The sequence below is a fragment of the Nomascus leucogenys genome, chromosome X (genome assembly GCF_006542625.1).
Source record: "Nomascus leucogenys isolate Asia chromosome X, Asia_NLE_v1, whole genome shotgun sequence".
In the NCBI taxonomy this organism is placed as follows: domain Eukaryota; kingdom Metazoa; phylum Chordata; class Mammalia; order Primates; family Hylobatidae; genus Nomascus; species Nomascus leucogenys.
In genome coordinates, this window is record NC_044406.1 from 42,545,304 (window position 1) to 42,560,076 (window position 14,773).

Here is a 14,773-nt window from a genome sequence, read left to right on the forward strand (position 1 = left end):
GTCACTTCTAGTGTACCTGTGGTGGGTCATTTCAAATGTTCCTGGACAGAATGAGGACAGGGATTCCTATGGTTTCTATATTGTTGTACCTTTACAGAATCAAGCAGGGGTTTCTAGAGAGCTCCAGACTATGGGTTCCTGTTCCTGTGCAAGTTAAGGATTAAGCTTTTTTTTTTTTTTTTGAGACGGGACAGGGTCTCTATTGCCTAGGCTGGAGTGCAGTGGTGTGAACACGGCTCACTGCAGCTTCAACCTCTTGGGCTCAAGCTATCTTCCCACCTCAGCCTCCCAAGTAGCTGGGACTACAAGTGCATGCCACCATGCCTGCCTAATTTTTTTTTTCTTTTTAGAGATGGGGTCTCACCATGTTGCCCAAGCTGGTCTCAAACTCCTGGACTCAAGCAATCTGCCTGCTTCAGCTTCCCAAAGTGCTGGGATTACAGGTGTGAGCCACCGTTCGTGGCCAGGATGGGGCTTCTTAGACCTATGTTATGACAGCTACCTACAAAGATCAGGTGGGCCAGTACTGGGTCACAGGTGTTTCTGTATAGGTTCAGAGCTTGTGTTCATATAGACAGTAAGATCAGGTGTCTAGATCTCGGTCAAGAGATTATTTTTGGCCAGGCAGAATGGCTCACACCTGTAATCCCAGCACTTTGGGAGGCTGAGGAGGGCAGATTGCTTGAGTTCACGCGTTTGAGACCAGCTGGACAATATTACAAAACCCTGTCTCAATAAAAAACACAAAAATTAGTTGGGTGTGGTGGTGTGTATCTGTAGTCCCAGCTACATGGGAGGCTGAGGTGGGAGGATTGCTTGAGCCTGGGAGGGGAGGCAGAGGTTGCAGTGAGCTGAGATTGTGCCACTGTACTCCATCCTGGGTAATAGAGTGAGATCCTGTCTCAAAAAAAAAAATTACTGGCCAGGTGTGGTGGCTCACGCCTGTAATCTCAGCACTTTGGGAAGCCTAGGTGGGCAGATAATTTGAGGTCAGGAATTTGAGACCAGCTTGGCCAACATAGTGAAACCCCATCTTTACCAAAACTACAAAAATTAGCCGGGTGTGATGGCATACACCTGTAATCCCAGCTACTTGGGAGGCTGAGGCAAGAGAATCTGGGAGGCGGAGGTTGCAGTGAACCAAGATTGCACCACTGCACTCCAGCCTGGGTGACTCCACCTCAAAAAAAATAATAAAAATAAAAGAGAGAGGGAGAGATTATTATTAATTAGGCTAAATTATCCTAGCTGCTGTAACCCAGAATTTCAGAGGCTTAACAAATAAATGTTTATTTCTTGCTCATTCAAAAGCCAATCTGAATATTCACTACTGTTCATTCATGGACCCAGGCAAACTCTATTTTGTGACTCTGTCCTCCTCTAGGTCCTTGGAGTTAGTTGGTTTTCAGTTGGTAGACAGGGAAAGAGAGAAAATGGAGGATTGCATGAGAGATTTTTATGGGCCAGGCCTGGAACTGATATATGTGACTTTTGCCCATACTCCATTGGTCAGAACTCTGTCATGTGCCCACATCTATCTGCAGAGGAGGTTGGAAAAGGTAGATTGAGCTCAGGAAGAACAGGAACAGGTTTCAATGAGCTTATAGCAGTGTCTGCTATAGGGTTCCGTAGACTCCACAGACCTATGCTGTCCTATATGGTAGCTACTAGCCACATGTGGCTACTGCTCTTGAAATGTGGCCAGTCCAACTTGAGATGATGTGCTATAAATGTGAAATGTACACCAGATCACAAAACTCAGTATAAAAAGTTTAAAATAGCTCAGTAATTTTTATATTGATTACATGTTGAAATAATATTTGAATATATTGGGTAAAGTTAAATATATTGATGTTATTCAAAATAATTTTATCTGTTTTTTTTCTCTTTTTAATGTGGCTACATTGAAAATATAAAATTACCCGTGTGACTCACATATTTCTATTGGACAGCACTGCTATAGAAATTTCTCTTTAAAGCATTGAGACAGGGACTCTCTTACTGTGTAGGGGTAGGAGCATCTCTGGGTCAGGTTAGTGTTTCCTGTCTGGGGTCAGAAGAATGATTCTGTTACCTGGTAAGGCAGGTTTGCAGGGAAATACAAAGGTTGGAGACATTGTAAAGCGAGAGGGAAACCTGTGAAGGCATTTTTTCCCATACAGATTAAGGTTAGGTGTTCCTTTTGAGGCCAGGAGAGTGGTTTTCTGTAGATAGCCAGGCCAGAGGATCACAGCATACTCAGGCCAGGTATTTCTGTCCAGGATCAGAGCTGTGTTACTAGAGACAGACAGATCAGGTGATTCCACTGGGGGTTAGGCCAGGGGTTCCTGTACAGTCTCCAGGCAGGTTTTCATGGTGATTCTGATTATGGGTTATTTAACAAGTTCAGAACAGAGGTTCCTCTACAGTGTAGAGGTTTTTTATACTGGTTCATTCTTTGGATTACTCTAAAGAGGCAAATCAAAGGTTCCTGTTGAGTGTAAGGGCAGGATTTTCTGTGCTAGCTCAGGGCACAGGTTCCTGCTGGGGGTAATAGAGGTTCCTGCGCGGGTTCAGGACAAAGATCCTCTGTGCAGTTAGGACACTGCCCCTTCAGAGATTCAGGTCGGTGTTTCTTCTGTTGGGTCAGGGCAGTGGTTCCTGTACAGGGTGCAGGTGGGGCTTCTAGGACAAGGCCAGGGAAAAGGCTGTTATAGAGAATCACATTAGGCTTCCTGTTCAGGGTCAGCAGTGTATTTCCAGAGAGTAAAGCTAGGAGTTCCTATAAAGATCAGAGATTCCTGTAAATTCCTATAAAAATCAGAGATTCCTGTAAATTACAGAGATTCCTGTAAATAAATTACTGTAAAAGTAAAGGATTTCTGTTGAGGTTCAGGACAAAGGCTTTCTGCAGAGACCAGTCAGAAGTTCTGGAACAGTTTTAGGGTCAGGCTTCCTGTAGAGCAGTGGTCCCCAACCTGTTTGGCACCAGGGACCGGTTTTGTGGAGGACAGTCTTTCCACGGATGGTGGGGGATGGTTTGGGGATGAAACTCTTCCACCTCAGCTCATCAGGCAGTAGTTAGATTCTCATAAGGAGCACGCAACCTAGATTCCTTGCATGCACAGTTCACAGTAAGGTTCGTGCTCCTATGAGAATCTAATGCCACTGCTGATCTGACAGGAGGCGGAGCTTAGGTGGTAATGCTTGCTTGCCTGCTGCCCACCTCCTGCTGTGTGGACCAGTTCCTAATAGGCCATGGACTGGTACCAGTTCATGTCCTGGGGGTTGGGAACCCCTGCTGTAGAGGGTCAGGGTAGTGGAGCTGATACAAGGTAAGGACCAGGAGCCTTGTGCAGCATCAGTAAATGCGACCCATATAGTGAGAAGGGGGGGTCCTGTACCAGGTGAGGCCATAGGTGCCTGTATAGGCTGAGGTCAGGGCTTAAAGTAAAGACAGGAATTCCTGCCATAAGGTCAGGAAGTGGTTTTCTATACAAGTTAAAGACTGAGGTTCATGTTAAGAGTTGGATCATGGGTTCCTGTGGACTCTACGGGATAGGATGTGAGATCATGGATTGTTGTGCAGGGCAACATCAGGGATCATTGTCAACAATGAAGGCAAGAGGTTCCACATAGAGTCAGGGTTCTTGAAGAGGTTGAGGACAGGGATTTCTGTAAAGACAGAGCTGGGTCCGTGGTTTACTACTCAGATTATTGTGAGTGAGGTGTTTTTAAAATGCTACCTGGAGGACAGGACTGCAGCAGTGTGAGTACAAAGATGTTCCTGTCTGAGGTCATGACAGGATTCATATAGGGAGACTGAGGCTTGTGTGGATGGTCAGGACAAGGGTTCCTGTCCAAGGTGTGCAGGGGCTTCCTTACAGCTTAGTCCAGACATCCCTAGCTGGGGTTAGGCAGAGGTTCCTCCTATCCAGGGTAAGGGCTGGCATTCCTTTACAGGATCAGGATGGGTTTCCTGTCGATAATTAGATGAAGGATTCCCCTAGAGCTTCAGAGCTAGTCTTCTGTACCAGGCTGGGGGAGCTATACTTATGGGGGTGAGGCCCAGGGCTCCTGAACAAGGTGGGCCAGGCATGTGTCCGGCACAGGTTCTGAAAGGGGTTTTTAGAGGATGGGGCCTCCTGCAGGGTGTGAGGGCTGGGCTTCTGAGGGGAGGCCAGACCCGTGTCTTTTGTGGGATCAAGGCTGTTGTGGACAATGCCCACAATGAGCATAATAGACTCCTGTGATTCTGCAGCAGACTACTCAGTGGAGCTGGCATGCCCGCTAGCTGATGGGCTGGTGTTCTGTGGAGGACAGCTGCTTACCTATAATATGGTCAGGACCTGTGGGTCCCTGCAACCCCCATATCCAGGGCTCTGGGGAAGAAGCCATAAAGAGCAGTTAAGAGTGAGCAGCACTTATTTGCTGGGCTGGGGGTGTCACCCCATCCAAAATCCGCTCCTTAAACTTGGTGGTCAGGGTAAGTTACTCATCAGTTCTGGGCCTCACTCTTCCATTAGTGAAATGAGTATGCGTATATTTTCCTCAGAATATTTATTTCAGGCACTAATGAACTAAAGCAACTGGAGCCTCCCAGCCTGCCGCCCGACCCACAGTGAGCCCTCAGGAAAGGGTGCTGCTGGCTGTGGGGAGTGGCTAAGCACATGGACCCCAGCCCAGACTGCCCCGCTGGGCCCCTTGCCACCGGCTGTGTGGCCTCCATTGAGCCACTGAAGCAGTCTGCCTTAGGATGTCCCCTGACTCAGAGTATGCTCCTGTGTATTTGTGAAATTGAGGAACAGACTCCGCTGTGGGGGGAGCAGTTCACCCAGGTGAGTGAGAGTGTTGGGGAAGGGGTTGGCACTGTGTGGAGCGCCCCACCTACTGAGGTTGAAACCACCTCCGGGGGCTGCTTTGTCCCCCTAATCTCCCCCTCTCATTCTCTACCATTTCCCACAGGGCTGCAGGCTGAGCTGGGCTGAGCAAGATAAGACCGGTCCGACAGGAAGACCCACGGACAACCCTGCGCCCCAGCACTGGCCTCTGACCTTGCCAGCTACCATTCCAGCTCCACCCTTCTCCGCGTTCCTTTCCTGAACGTGTCTTTTGTCCCTTGGAAGAGAGTCCCTAACTTATACCCTCTGAAACTCTGCTGTTGAGACCTCCACAAACAAATGTACACAGAGCTGCTCATGTTGTCAGCCACTCAGAGACACTGTGACATGGCACATGCCACACGTAATGCGCACACATGCACACCCATGCCCATGCACAGGGACTTGCAGCGAAATATTGCCATCACCAGACACACATACACATCCTGACACACGCTTCTTGTTCAACATTCCAAGAATCTTTATCAGATTCTGTGCCCACCATGTATGCTGTCATGCTGTCTCAAAGGTCCCCCAGCGTCGTGCCCAGCCACACGACCACAGCCCCGCACACCTCCTTATCACCTGCTGCAGCACACACACTTCCAGTGTGCTCATAGTCACCCGGCACCACCCCCACCGTCAGCAAGCCCTGCATGGCCTCTTACCATGACATATGGAACCACCTGGACACTTCACAAGAAGTTTCACATAGATTGTTCCAATCACACAACATAACCCTTGGTCACAAAGTGTCACATGTGCCACCTCAGCCAGCCTCACATGGTCACACATTGCAGCCATGCACTGTCATCAGAGAGCCACAGGCATTGCTACACACTCCACTCGGCTCTGCTGTTCAGCCACACATAGACACACCCACAATTTCAGGACTTTGGTGGTTTTATTTTACAAAAGCTTTGAAGGTTCAGGCCAGGGAGTGCCTGGGGCCCAGAGACTTGGGTTGTCCAGAATTCCGGCTACAAGAGGAGAAGGACACCACCTCTCCTCTGGAGGCCGTGCTCTGTGCCCTCACGAGCTGAGCGGAGCCACCACAGTAGTGCTGGTGGTGGGGGGCATGGGGCCTGTGGGGAAGGAGCCCGTGGGTGAGCCCAGCAGGGGTCCAGGGAAAGGCATGAGGTGGCTAACAGGCCCTGACAGCACCACGGGGCCCAGGCCTTGGTAGAGATGGGCAGTACCTGGGGGGCCCAGTGTCAGGCCTGAAGCCACCTCCCCACAATTCCCGCTACCGCTGCCCCCAGCCACCACCATAAAGCCACCAGCTGGTCCTTCGGCTGCTCCTGTGCCTCCCAGACTGGAGCCCCGTTTCTTTTTCCCTTTTCCAGATGCCTTGCGGTTTCGAGTCTGAATACCATCCTTCCGCATGGTCAGTGGCCGGTTCACCTGCCAAAAGGGAGGCTGCGGGTGTCCCCAACTCCAGACCTTTGCCTCTCTGTGTGTCAACCAGGGACACCCTCTCTACCCCACTTCTTTCAGGGTAAGATAATTTTGGGGTGCTGAGATTGTCTCAAGGAATCCTGAGGTTGTGAGGCCCTGAGCTAAGGAAAGCCTCCAAGGCTGATAGGAGCTGCCCAAGGTCTAGGGCAGGGGTATGGACATTAGCTGATGCCTGGAGGTGGGGGAGAGGAGAGGAAGGAGGAGGGTGGAGGAGGAGGGAATGGAGAAGGAAGGAGGGAGGGTAATAACAGAGAAGGGGGAAAGTAGAAGAGATGGGGAAAGGGGGAGGAAGGAGGGAAAGGGGAAAGAGGAAAGAGGGTTGTGGGGGAAGAGAGAGGTAGAACAGGAACAGAGTGGGGGGCAGTGTGGCGTGAAGACAGGGAAAGCAGAGGGGTGGCTCCAAGGGGCAGGGCGTCACCTGGTGTAGCTTGTAGTAGAGGCCGCAGGCATTGCACACGGGATCCCCGCTGGCATTTCTCCGCCACAGTGTCGTGGTGGTCGTCTGGCAGTTGGTGCACTGAGTACCTGCCCGTTTGCTGACAATCTAGGGGATGACAGGATGTAAGATCAGCATCCTGGGGGTGTGGAAGTGGGGGTAAGGGGCTCACAGGGGATGTCAGGAGGACCCAAGAAGTGAGGGTCAGGTTGAAGGCAGGGCTTTGTTTACAGGCTGATGCCTAAGGATTCTGTATGGGGCCAGTGCAGGGGTTCCTATCTGGTATAAGATTCTTTTGTTCTATATTCTATGGGGGACTACATTGGTGGTTCTCAGCTTTGGCTGTGTATCGGAATCACTTGGGGAGCTAAAATATCCTGATGCCCAGGCAACACCCCAGTCCAATTCCATCAACACATCTGGGAGAAGGGACCTGGGGTGATTCCAGTGTGAAGCCAGGGACGAAAACACTGGTGTGCAGGCTGAGGACAAAGGTTTCTGTTTGAAGCTTATAAGGGTAGGTTGAGGACAGGCGCTTCTATAGATCTGGGTTCCTGTACAGGGAAAGGGCGGGAGTTCTCATGCAGGGTGAGGGCAAGGATTTCCATATGGGGTGAGGAGATTTTCCTGTGTAGGATGAAGGCAAGGCTTTCCATGTGATATTGGGACAGGGGTTCCCATACAGGGTGGCCTGCAGTAGCTTCCTGTAAGCATGAGAACAGCGTTCCTATACAATGGGAAGATGCGGCTTCTTGTACAGGGTGAGGACAGGGGTTTCTGTGTATAAGGTGAAGCAGGTCTGCGGTCTTACCAGGCGCTTCTTGGGCCGGATGAGGGGCCTGTTCTGCCCATTCATCTTGTGATAGAGGCCGCAGGCGTTGCATAGGTAGTGGCCTGTCCTGTCCCTCCGCCACAGTGGAGTGGCTGTTGCTCCGCAGTTCACACACTCCCTGGCCTCTGGTGGGGTGAAGAGGAGAAGAGGGAGCTAGGCTCAGCTCAGCTTTACTTTGGGCCACCCCTCCCACCTCAACTTCCCTGTCCTTTTTTGAGTTTCTCACCACAGGGAGGCAGGGGCAGAGTTCCACGAAGCTTGGGAGAGGAATAGGCTGCTGAATTGAGGGGGCTCCCGGTGGGAGAAAAGAAGGTACTGGAAAAGTCAGGGCCCCCATAAGCACTGTTGGGGACAGGGAGTGATGAAGGCAGTGCAGGCCCCAGGGTCAAGAGGTCTGGGCTCAGCCGCTCTGTCTTCAAAGTCTCCAGGAAGCTGGTGCTGCCTTTTCCATCCGGATCTTCCACGGCCTGGGGAGGGGAGTCCTCGCGGGTGGGACACACAGTTGAGGCAGGGTAGAGCCCCGTCTTGCCATAGGCCCAGCCGGCATATGGTGAGCCCCCTGGGATCCCCTCCATACAGTTGAGCAATGGGTACACCTGAAAGACTGTTGGGGGCAGGTAGGGACGGAGGAAAGAAGAGGCAAAATCAGTCTAGGGTCAGCCCACGTCAGGGTGCAGTGGTTCCCAGCACCCCCAACATGGTGGCCAAGTTCCCAGCTTTTCCACAGGCTACCAGAACAGCTGCTGGCCTTTGGATGCTTCCTGGATCCTGACCCCCGCTGGTCAGTGTGGCCTCTGCAATAACCTCTGACCATTTCCAAGTGGGCTTTTGAGGATGACTGTTGGGATTTGGAGCTCCACGGATCACTCGACAACTAGGGCAACCACCACATGCTTCCAGTATTGCCTCTCAGTGTGGCCGTCCCAATATGGCAGATTGAGGAGCATTGGAATTCCCAGGTCTGCACTTAACTAGGGAAAGTGGTCAGCACATCCATTTGAGAAGCTTTCAGCCATTTCTGAGATATCCTCACAGTGGTATTCTGACCTAGCCAAGGATCTCTATGGCAACCCCAACAGCACTCAGCCAATGCCAAGACAGCCACCCAATGGAGTTACCTGGGGAGTGTCTGTAGGCCTCAGCGTCCCTGTAGTAGGCCAGTGCCGCAGCTGCAGCGGTGGCTGTGCTCGGGGCAGTGGAGGAAGCTGCTGCATCCAAGCCCTCAGGCCCAGAGGGGAAGAAAACCCCTGATTCTGGCGTGGAGGACACCAGAGCAGGATCCACAAACTGGGGGAGGGGCTCTGAGGTCCCCAGGGACCCCAGGCCAGGGAACTCCATGGAGCCTCTGGGTATTAACCTGCGAGGACAGAAGGGGTCCTCAGACACAGAAATCCTCCGCCCCTCACCTCCTTTCACCTGCTCCTCTTCCCTCCTTTCGCCCTCCTCCCACTCCATCACCTCAGTCTCCATATTTCTCCTTCCCACCTCCCCATTCCCCTCCTCCTCCTCACCTTAGTCTCCCCTCTCCTTCCCCTCCTTCTCTTCCTCCCTCTCCTCTCTTTTCCCTCCTGCATCTCCCCCTTCCACTCCTGTGTGCCCCTCCTTTCATCTTCCTCCTCGTTCTCCCCCTCTTGCCATTTGTCTTTCCTCTCCTCCCTCCTCTCGCTCTTCCTCCACTCTCCATCTGCTTCTACCTTTCCCTTCTTCCTTCCATTCTCTCTCTTCTTCCCCCTCTTCCCTTTTCCTCCTCTCTTTCTCCTGTCTCTCTTCTTCCCATCTCTTCTTTGTCCCCCTCTTCCCCACTTCCTTCTCTTTCCACTCTTCTCATTCTCTCCTGCTTCCTTTTTCTCCTCCACCTTCATATTTTCCTCCTTGACCTCCTCCTTCTCCTTTCCTGTTTTCCCTCTTCCTTGTCCTCCTTCTCTTTTTGTCTTCATTCTCCTTTTCTACCTTCCTCACACATCTTATCTCCCTCTCCCCCATCCACACACACTTTTTTTTGAGGCAGGGTCTCCTCTGTTGCCAGGCTGGAGTGCAGTGGCATGATCTCTGCTCACTGCAACCACTGCCTCCCGGCAGTGATCCTCCTGCCTCAGCCTCCTGAGTAGCTGGGACTACAGGTGTGTGCCACCAGGCTTGGCTAGTTTTTGTTTCTTTTGTAGAGATGGGGTATGACTCTGTTGCCCAGGCTGGTCTTGAACTCCTGGCCTCAAGTGATCCTCCCACCTCAGCCTCCCAAAGTATTGGGATTACAGGTGTGAGCCACCACGTCCGGCCTCTCTTCCCCTGTCTACATCTACTCTCCACTCCTTTCTCCTACTACTCATTTTCTTCTCCCCTCCAATTTCTTCATCCTTCTTCTCCCTTTTCTGTTCATCCTTTTCTCCCTTTCCCCATCTCCTCCATCCCCTCCTCCACTTCCTCTTATTCTCCCCGTCCCCCCATCCTTTCTTCCCTCCCCCTCTAGAAGAGTCTGGGTGAGGGTGGGATGGCGTGCAGGACCAGAGTCCCTTGAGCCTCTTGGTCACTTCCCCCAGGACTTTGGGGTTCACCATCCTCTGCTCCCCAACTTCATCCCTATCTGTTGTATCTTGCCCTCTAACTTTCTCAGAAACCCCATGGTTTCCGGGCTTGACTCCCTCCTCCCTACACCTCCGTTGCGTCTACAGACAGAAGGCCCCCTTAGTTCCTCCCTACTTCTTGGTTGGGGGGGTCAGTACCCCCCACTGCTTATCTCTGCCTTCCCCGCCCAACTTTTGAAATCACCCCAAGGCCACTGACTTCCTCTGAAGAGAGTGACAGGTGGGAGGTACCTCTACCGGTACCCTCTCCCCTGGGGAGGCCCACCATAGTTCTGCTTTCAGGCTGTTTCAGTTCCCAGGCCTCAGTTTCCCCATCTGCTGTATTGGGGGCGGTAATGGGCTGGGGCTGAGCTGAGACCTGTGGGATGGCCCTTTGCCTCTGTTTTGCCTTGTGTGTATCTCTGTCATCTAGCTCTCCACCTCTCTATCCCCTGGGGCTCTTTCCCCTGACTCTGTTCCCTCTCAAGTCTGACTCTGTAGCTTCCCCAGCTTTCTGTGTTTCTATGATATAGCTTGTCTTCTCCTTCTGTGCTTTTTCTTTTTCTTTTTTTTTTTTTTTTTTTTTTTTTGAGACGGAGTCTCACTCTGTCACCCAGGCTGGTGTGCAGTGGTGCGATCTCGGCTCACTGCAACCTCAGCCTCCCAGGTTCAAGTGATTCTCGTGCCTCAGCCTCCCTAGTAGCTGGGATTACAGGCACGTGCCACCACACCCAGCTAATTTTTGTATTTTTAGTAAAGATGAGGTTTTGCCATGTTGGCCAGGCTGGTCTTGAACTCCTGACCTCAAGTGATCAGCCCACCTCGGCCTCCCACAGTGCTGAGGTTATAGGTGTGAGCCACCGCGCCTGACCTCTTTCTGTGCTTTTGTAAATGTTTGATGATTTTCTGTCTTCTTTTCTGTCTTCCCATGTTTCTCTCTCTGGCTCTCTCTTTCTGTTACTCTTGCTTTCTCCCTCTCCTCTCCTATCTCTCTGAACATCTCTGCATCTCTCCCACTCTTCCTGCTTGTTTGTCTCTTCCCTCTGTTTCCCTCTCTTTGGGCCCTCTGACCTTATGTCCACGTGCCTCTTACTAGTCCCATACCCCTGACCATACCCAGCCACATGCAGCTCGGGATAAGGAGCCTGGAATGCTGGCCCTGGCCCTATTGTGCTGGCCTGCTCTGTTTCTGTGTCTGTAGGGTGGAGTGACAGGGCTAGACTGGAAGGCTGTCTTCAAACTGCCCCTCACCCCTGCTTACATGACCCATGGTATAGACAGGCTAAGGGGCAGGCCCAGGCTTGGGGGTTGTGCTAGGAAAGAGATGGGCCACAAGTGTGCCCACCACCAACACCTTCTCAGCCCCAGGGTGCCTGCTGTTGCTCTCTGAAGAGAGTGTCTTGCTTCCCCATCTTGGTCTCCATCTCTTTCCTCTCTGTCTCTAATTCTGTGTTAGTCTCTATCTCTTCACAGTGCTACCTACGGGTATCTCTGCATTTCTATCTCCTTTTCTGCTCCTGGGTCTTTCCTTCTTTTTCTCCGGCCATCTGTCTGTCTCTGTCTCTGACTCGTTGAGTTTCTCTCTCTCTGTTTTTCCTTTCTCTTCATGTCTCTTTTGTCTCTTGCTCTTTGTCTCTGTGTCTCTGTCTCTCTCTTCCCATCTCTCCCTGTTTCTCCCTCCCTTCCCTGTCTCATTGTGTGTCTTCTGCTGGCTTTCTTTCAACACTATTCCCTCATCCCCTCAACCCCACCTTACCCACCATGACCTCCCTCCAGCCCCACTGCCCCCAACCCCTACACCTCACACCTTGGTGAGTCCAGGGCTGCCCACCCCTCCCATGGCAGGGGCCCAGCCTCCTCACCCCCAGTTATCACTCTCCGGACAGAGATAAAGTTTATCTCGAGGCTGGGGGATATGAAAGCTCCTTATCAGCTGCCCCACTAGAGTAAGTGTTGCCCCAACGGCGGCAGCAGGCAGCAGCCGGCACCCTCCACTCTCCCTCGGCCCCAGCCCCTCACCCCAGGTAACATTCCAATCCCAGCCCTCAAGGGAGGGTCTCACTGGGCTGAAGGGAGCAGATATAAGGTCTAGGGGGCAGATATGGGGCTTAGGGGGAGATAGAGGTGGAGTTTGAAGGTCAGATATGGGGTTAAGTCAGAGAGAGGTTTGGGGTGTAGCCATGGAGTTTGTGGGGAGGCAGATACAGGGGTTTGTGGAGCAGAGACGAGCTTGGAAGTTCAGAGACACATTTTGGGCTCAGGAATAGGTTGTGAAAACAGACGAGGTTGGGGGATCAGAGGCAAAGTTTGAGAGTCAGAAATAAAGTTGAGAAGTAGTGTGGGAGTCAGATTCTGAGGGTCATAGAAAAGTCTGGGGAGTTCAAGGGTTTTTCTGGAGGAGAGATGGAGTTTAGGAGTCAAAGATCTGTTTGGGCAGACAGAATGTGGCTAGTGATTAAAGGGGAGTTTGAGAAGCCAAGATAGAATTGGAGTAGAGAAAGGCTTGGAGCTGGAGAGATTCAGGGAGACAATGAGATGTGTTTTAGGGCTGAGGATAGGGTTTGGGGAAGACAGACATGAGGGTTCATGTGGCAGAACAGATTTTGGGGAGTTGACTTGGTGTTTGAAGTGACAAAGATATTTTACTGAGCAGGCAGGGAGTTGGGAGAGATAAATGGTTTGGGGAGATCAGAGAGAAGTCATTGGGAACAAAGAGTGGGTTTGAGAGGCAAAGATGGTGGTAAGAGGATGGAGCTAGAGTTTGGCGGATCAGAGACAGGTTTGGGGGCTCAGAGAGAGTGGGGCAAAGACAAGGCATTGTAGAGCAGATAAGGGGTTTGGGAGCAGAAAAGTGAGGTTTGGAGGAGAAGTCAGGGAGACAGAGACAAGTTTGGGTGAGTGGAAATCAGATATGGGACAGGGAAAGGATTTGGGGGGATAAAGTCATGTTTTGGGAGGCAGAGTTAGTGTTTAGGGGAGACAGACCTAGGGGTATAGTGAGCAAAGTGAAGGGATCCAGAGGATGTATATATCTTGGACGGAATGGATGAGAGGGCAGAAAGAGGTAGGGTTTAGGGGGTAGATTTGGGGTAGAAATGGGAGTTGGAAAGACAGGTGGGTTGGAAGAGCTGTAAAGGGATTCAGGGCTGGCTGACACTTTGGGGACCAGCTGTGGGTTGGGGAGCCTGGAGCAAGCTGGGGGCGCGGGTGGCCATAAGGGTAGGGGCAGCAGGCCCAGGGTTGCCTTGGTGGGGGCTCTCTGGGGGCTGAGACTGACCTGGGCTGGTGGTTGCAGAGGGTTCGGCCGCCTTGGGGATGTGGCAAGCTCAGTGTGATCCCAGGGGGTGTCCTGGCTGGCCTTGGCCTTTGAGGCTCCCTTCCTCCCTCCCTCCCTTCTCCCTCCTCCCTCCTCCCCAGGGAGTGGCTGGTGCCCCAGTGGGTGGGGCAGTCCAGGGGAGGGGGCGGGTCCCATGCTTGTGGGGCACCTCTTGGGCACTGGAGGCCCTCTTCCACCCTCCCTGCCCACCCTGGGGATTCTTGGACCTCGCTCGACCTAGGCTCCCGTGGACTGTAGTGTCCAGACAAGCAAAATAGGCTGAAACCAAGATAAATGAAAATGGCAGATATGGTTTCATGACTTTACTGGGCTTTTCAGAGAGTAAAGCCCTTAATGTGTGCAGGGCCGGTGTGGGCTAGACTCCTATGTATGTGCGTCTTCCTGGCTGCAGGGAGAGAAGGGATGTGGCTGTACCCATTTTGCAGGTGAGAAGAGTGAGGCTCAGAGAGGTTCTGCTGAATTTGAACTAGAGCCTGTGGGATACCTTGATGACCCAGGCTAAGCCTGCAGGCCAGGCCAGTGCTGGCGGGAGGCAGGGACACACTCACTCAGTGCCCCACTGGGGCTTACGCCAGCTCCGGCCTGCCCTGGGGCAGCAGATAAGTCTTATCAGATGTAGGCGACTGTGGCTGTTGGCGCCGCAGTAACAGGCTGTCTTGGGGTGAGGGTGTGGGGGTAGAAACACCCAGGGACAGTGGCCTCAACTTCTTGCCCGCCATGCTGCCTTGGAGGCGGGAAACTGAGGTGGGAGCCAGGGATGATTCCTCGAGGAGTGGGATGGGGTAGGGAAGGAAAGGGTTGGAGTGGGAGAGACAGAGGCAGAGAGACAGACAAAAACAGAGATAGGTGGAGAGAGATGGAAATGGGGAGAAAGAGAGTGACAGATAAATAGAGAAGGAGACAGATGTGGAAAGAGGCAGAGAGAGGGCACAAAAGAAAAGGAGAGACAAAGAGGGCGAGACACCCGGGGAGAACCAGAGACCATTAAAGACATATAGAGAGAGGCAAAGAGAGAATGAGAGACAGAGATGGACAGAAGTGACAGATAAAACCTGAAAGGGAAAGAGGCCAAAGACACAAGTGGAGAACTGAGAAGGGAGACAGAGACAGAGGGATATTCAGAGACAGACTCAGAAAAAGGTCATGAGATGGCAGACTGGATCACACCCTGGGCATGTGGTGCCCATGCAGGTGGGATGGGGGGATGTGGATTGATGTAGCCTGTGGCTCTGCCCTCAGCCCTCAGCAGGGGACAACCAGAATGTGGCTAGGCCTCCGCACCCCAGTCCC

General features: G+C 52.3%; 1 protein-coding gene across 1 annotated transcript; it reads right to left on the reverse strand.

Annotated features, from left to right (window-relative positions):
- Positions 1-5,744: 5,744 nt before the first annotated feature.
- On the reverse strand, positions 5,745-13,509 carry GATA1 (GATA binding protein 1). The gene is made up of 6 exons (XM_003276829.4): positions 13,424-13,509; positions 8,704-8,942; positions 7,812-8,189; positions 7,565-7,710; positions 6,736-6,861; positions 5,745-6,263 (listed from the first exon to the last, which is right to left on the reverse strand). Exons 2-6 carry the CDS (start codon positions 8,921-8,923, stop codon positions 5,892-5,894), a joined length of 1,242 nt encoding a protein of 413 aa, XP_003276877.2. The 5' UTR covers positions 8,924-8,942; positions 13,424-13,509; the 3' UTR covers positions 5,745-5,891.
- Between the last annotated feature and the right edge of the window lie 1,264 nt (positions 13,510-14,773).

Excerpts from the sequence above, each read along its gene's own strand:
- GATA1 (XM_003276829.4), bottom strand. The coding sequence starts at position 8,923 with ATGGAGTTCCCTGGCCTGGGGTCCCTGGGGACCTCAGAGCCCCTCCCC. Across the intron at positions 8,190-8,703 it reads GGCCTACAGACACTCCCCAG|TCTTTCAGGTGTACCCATTG; the intron begins GTAACTCCATTG and ends TGCCCCCAACAG. Across the intron at positions 6,264-6,735 it reads TCTACTACAAGCTACACCAG|GTGAACCGGCCACTGACCAT; the intron begins GTGACGCCCTGC and ends CCCTTTTGGCAG.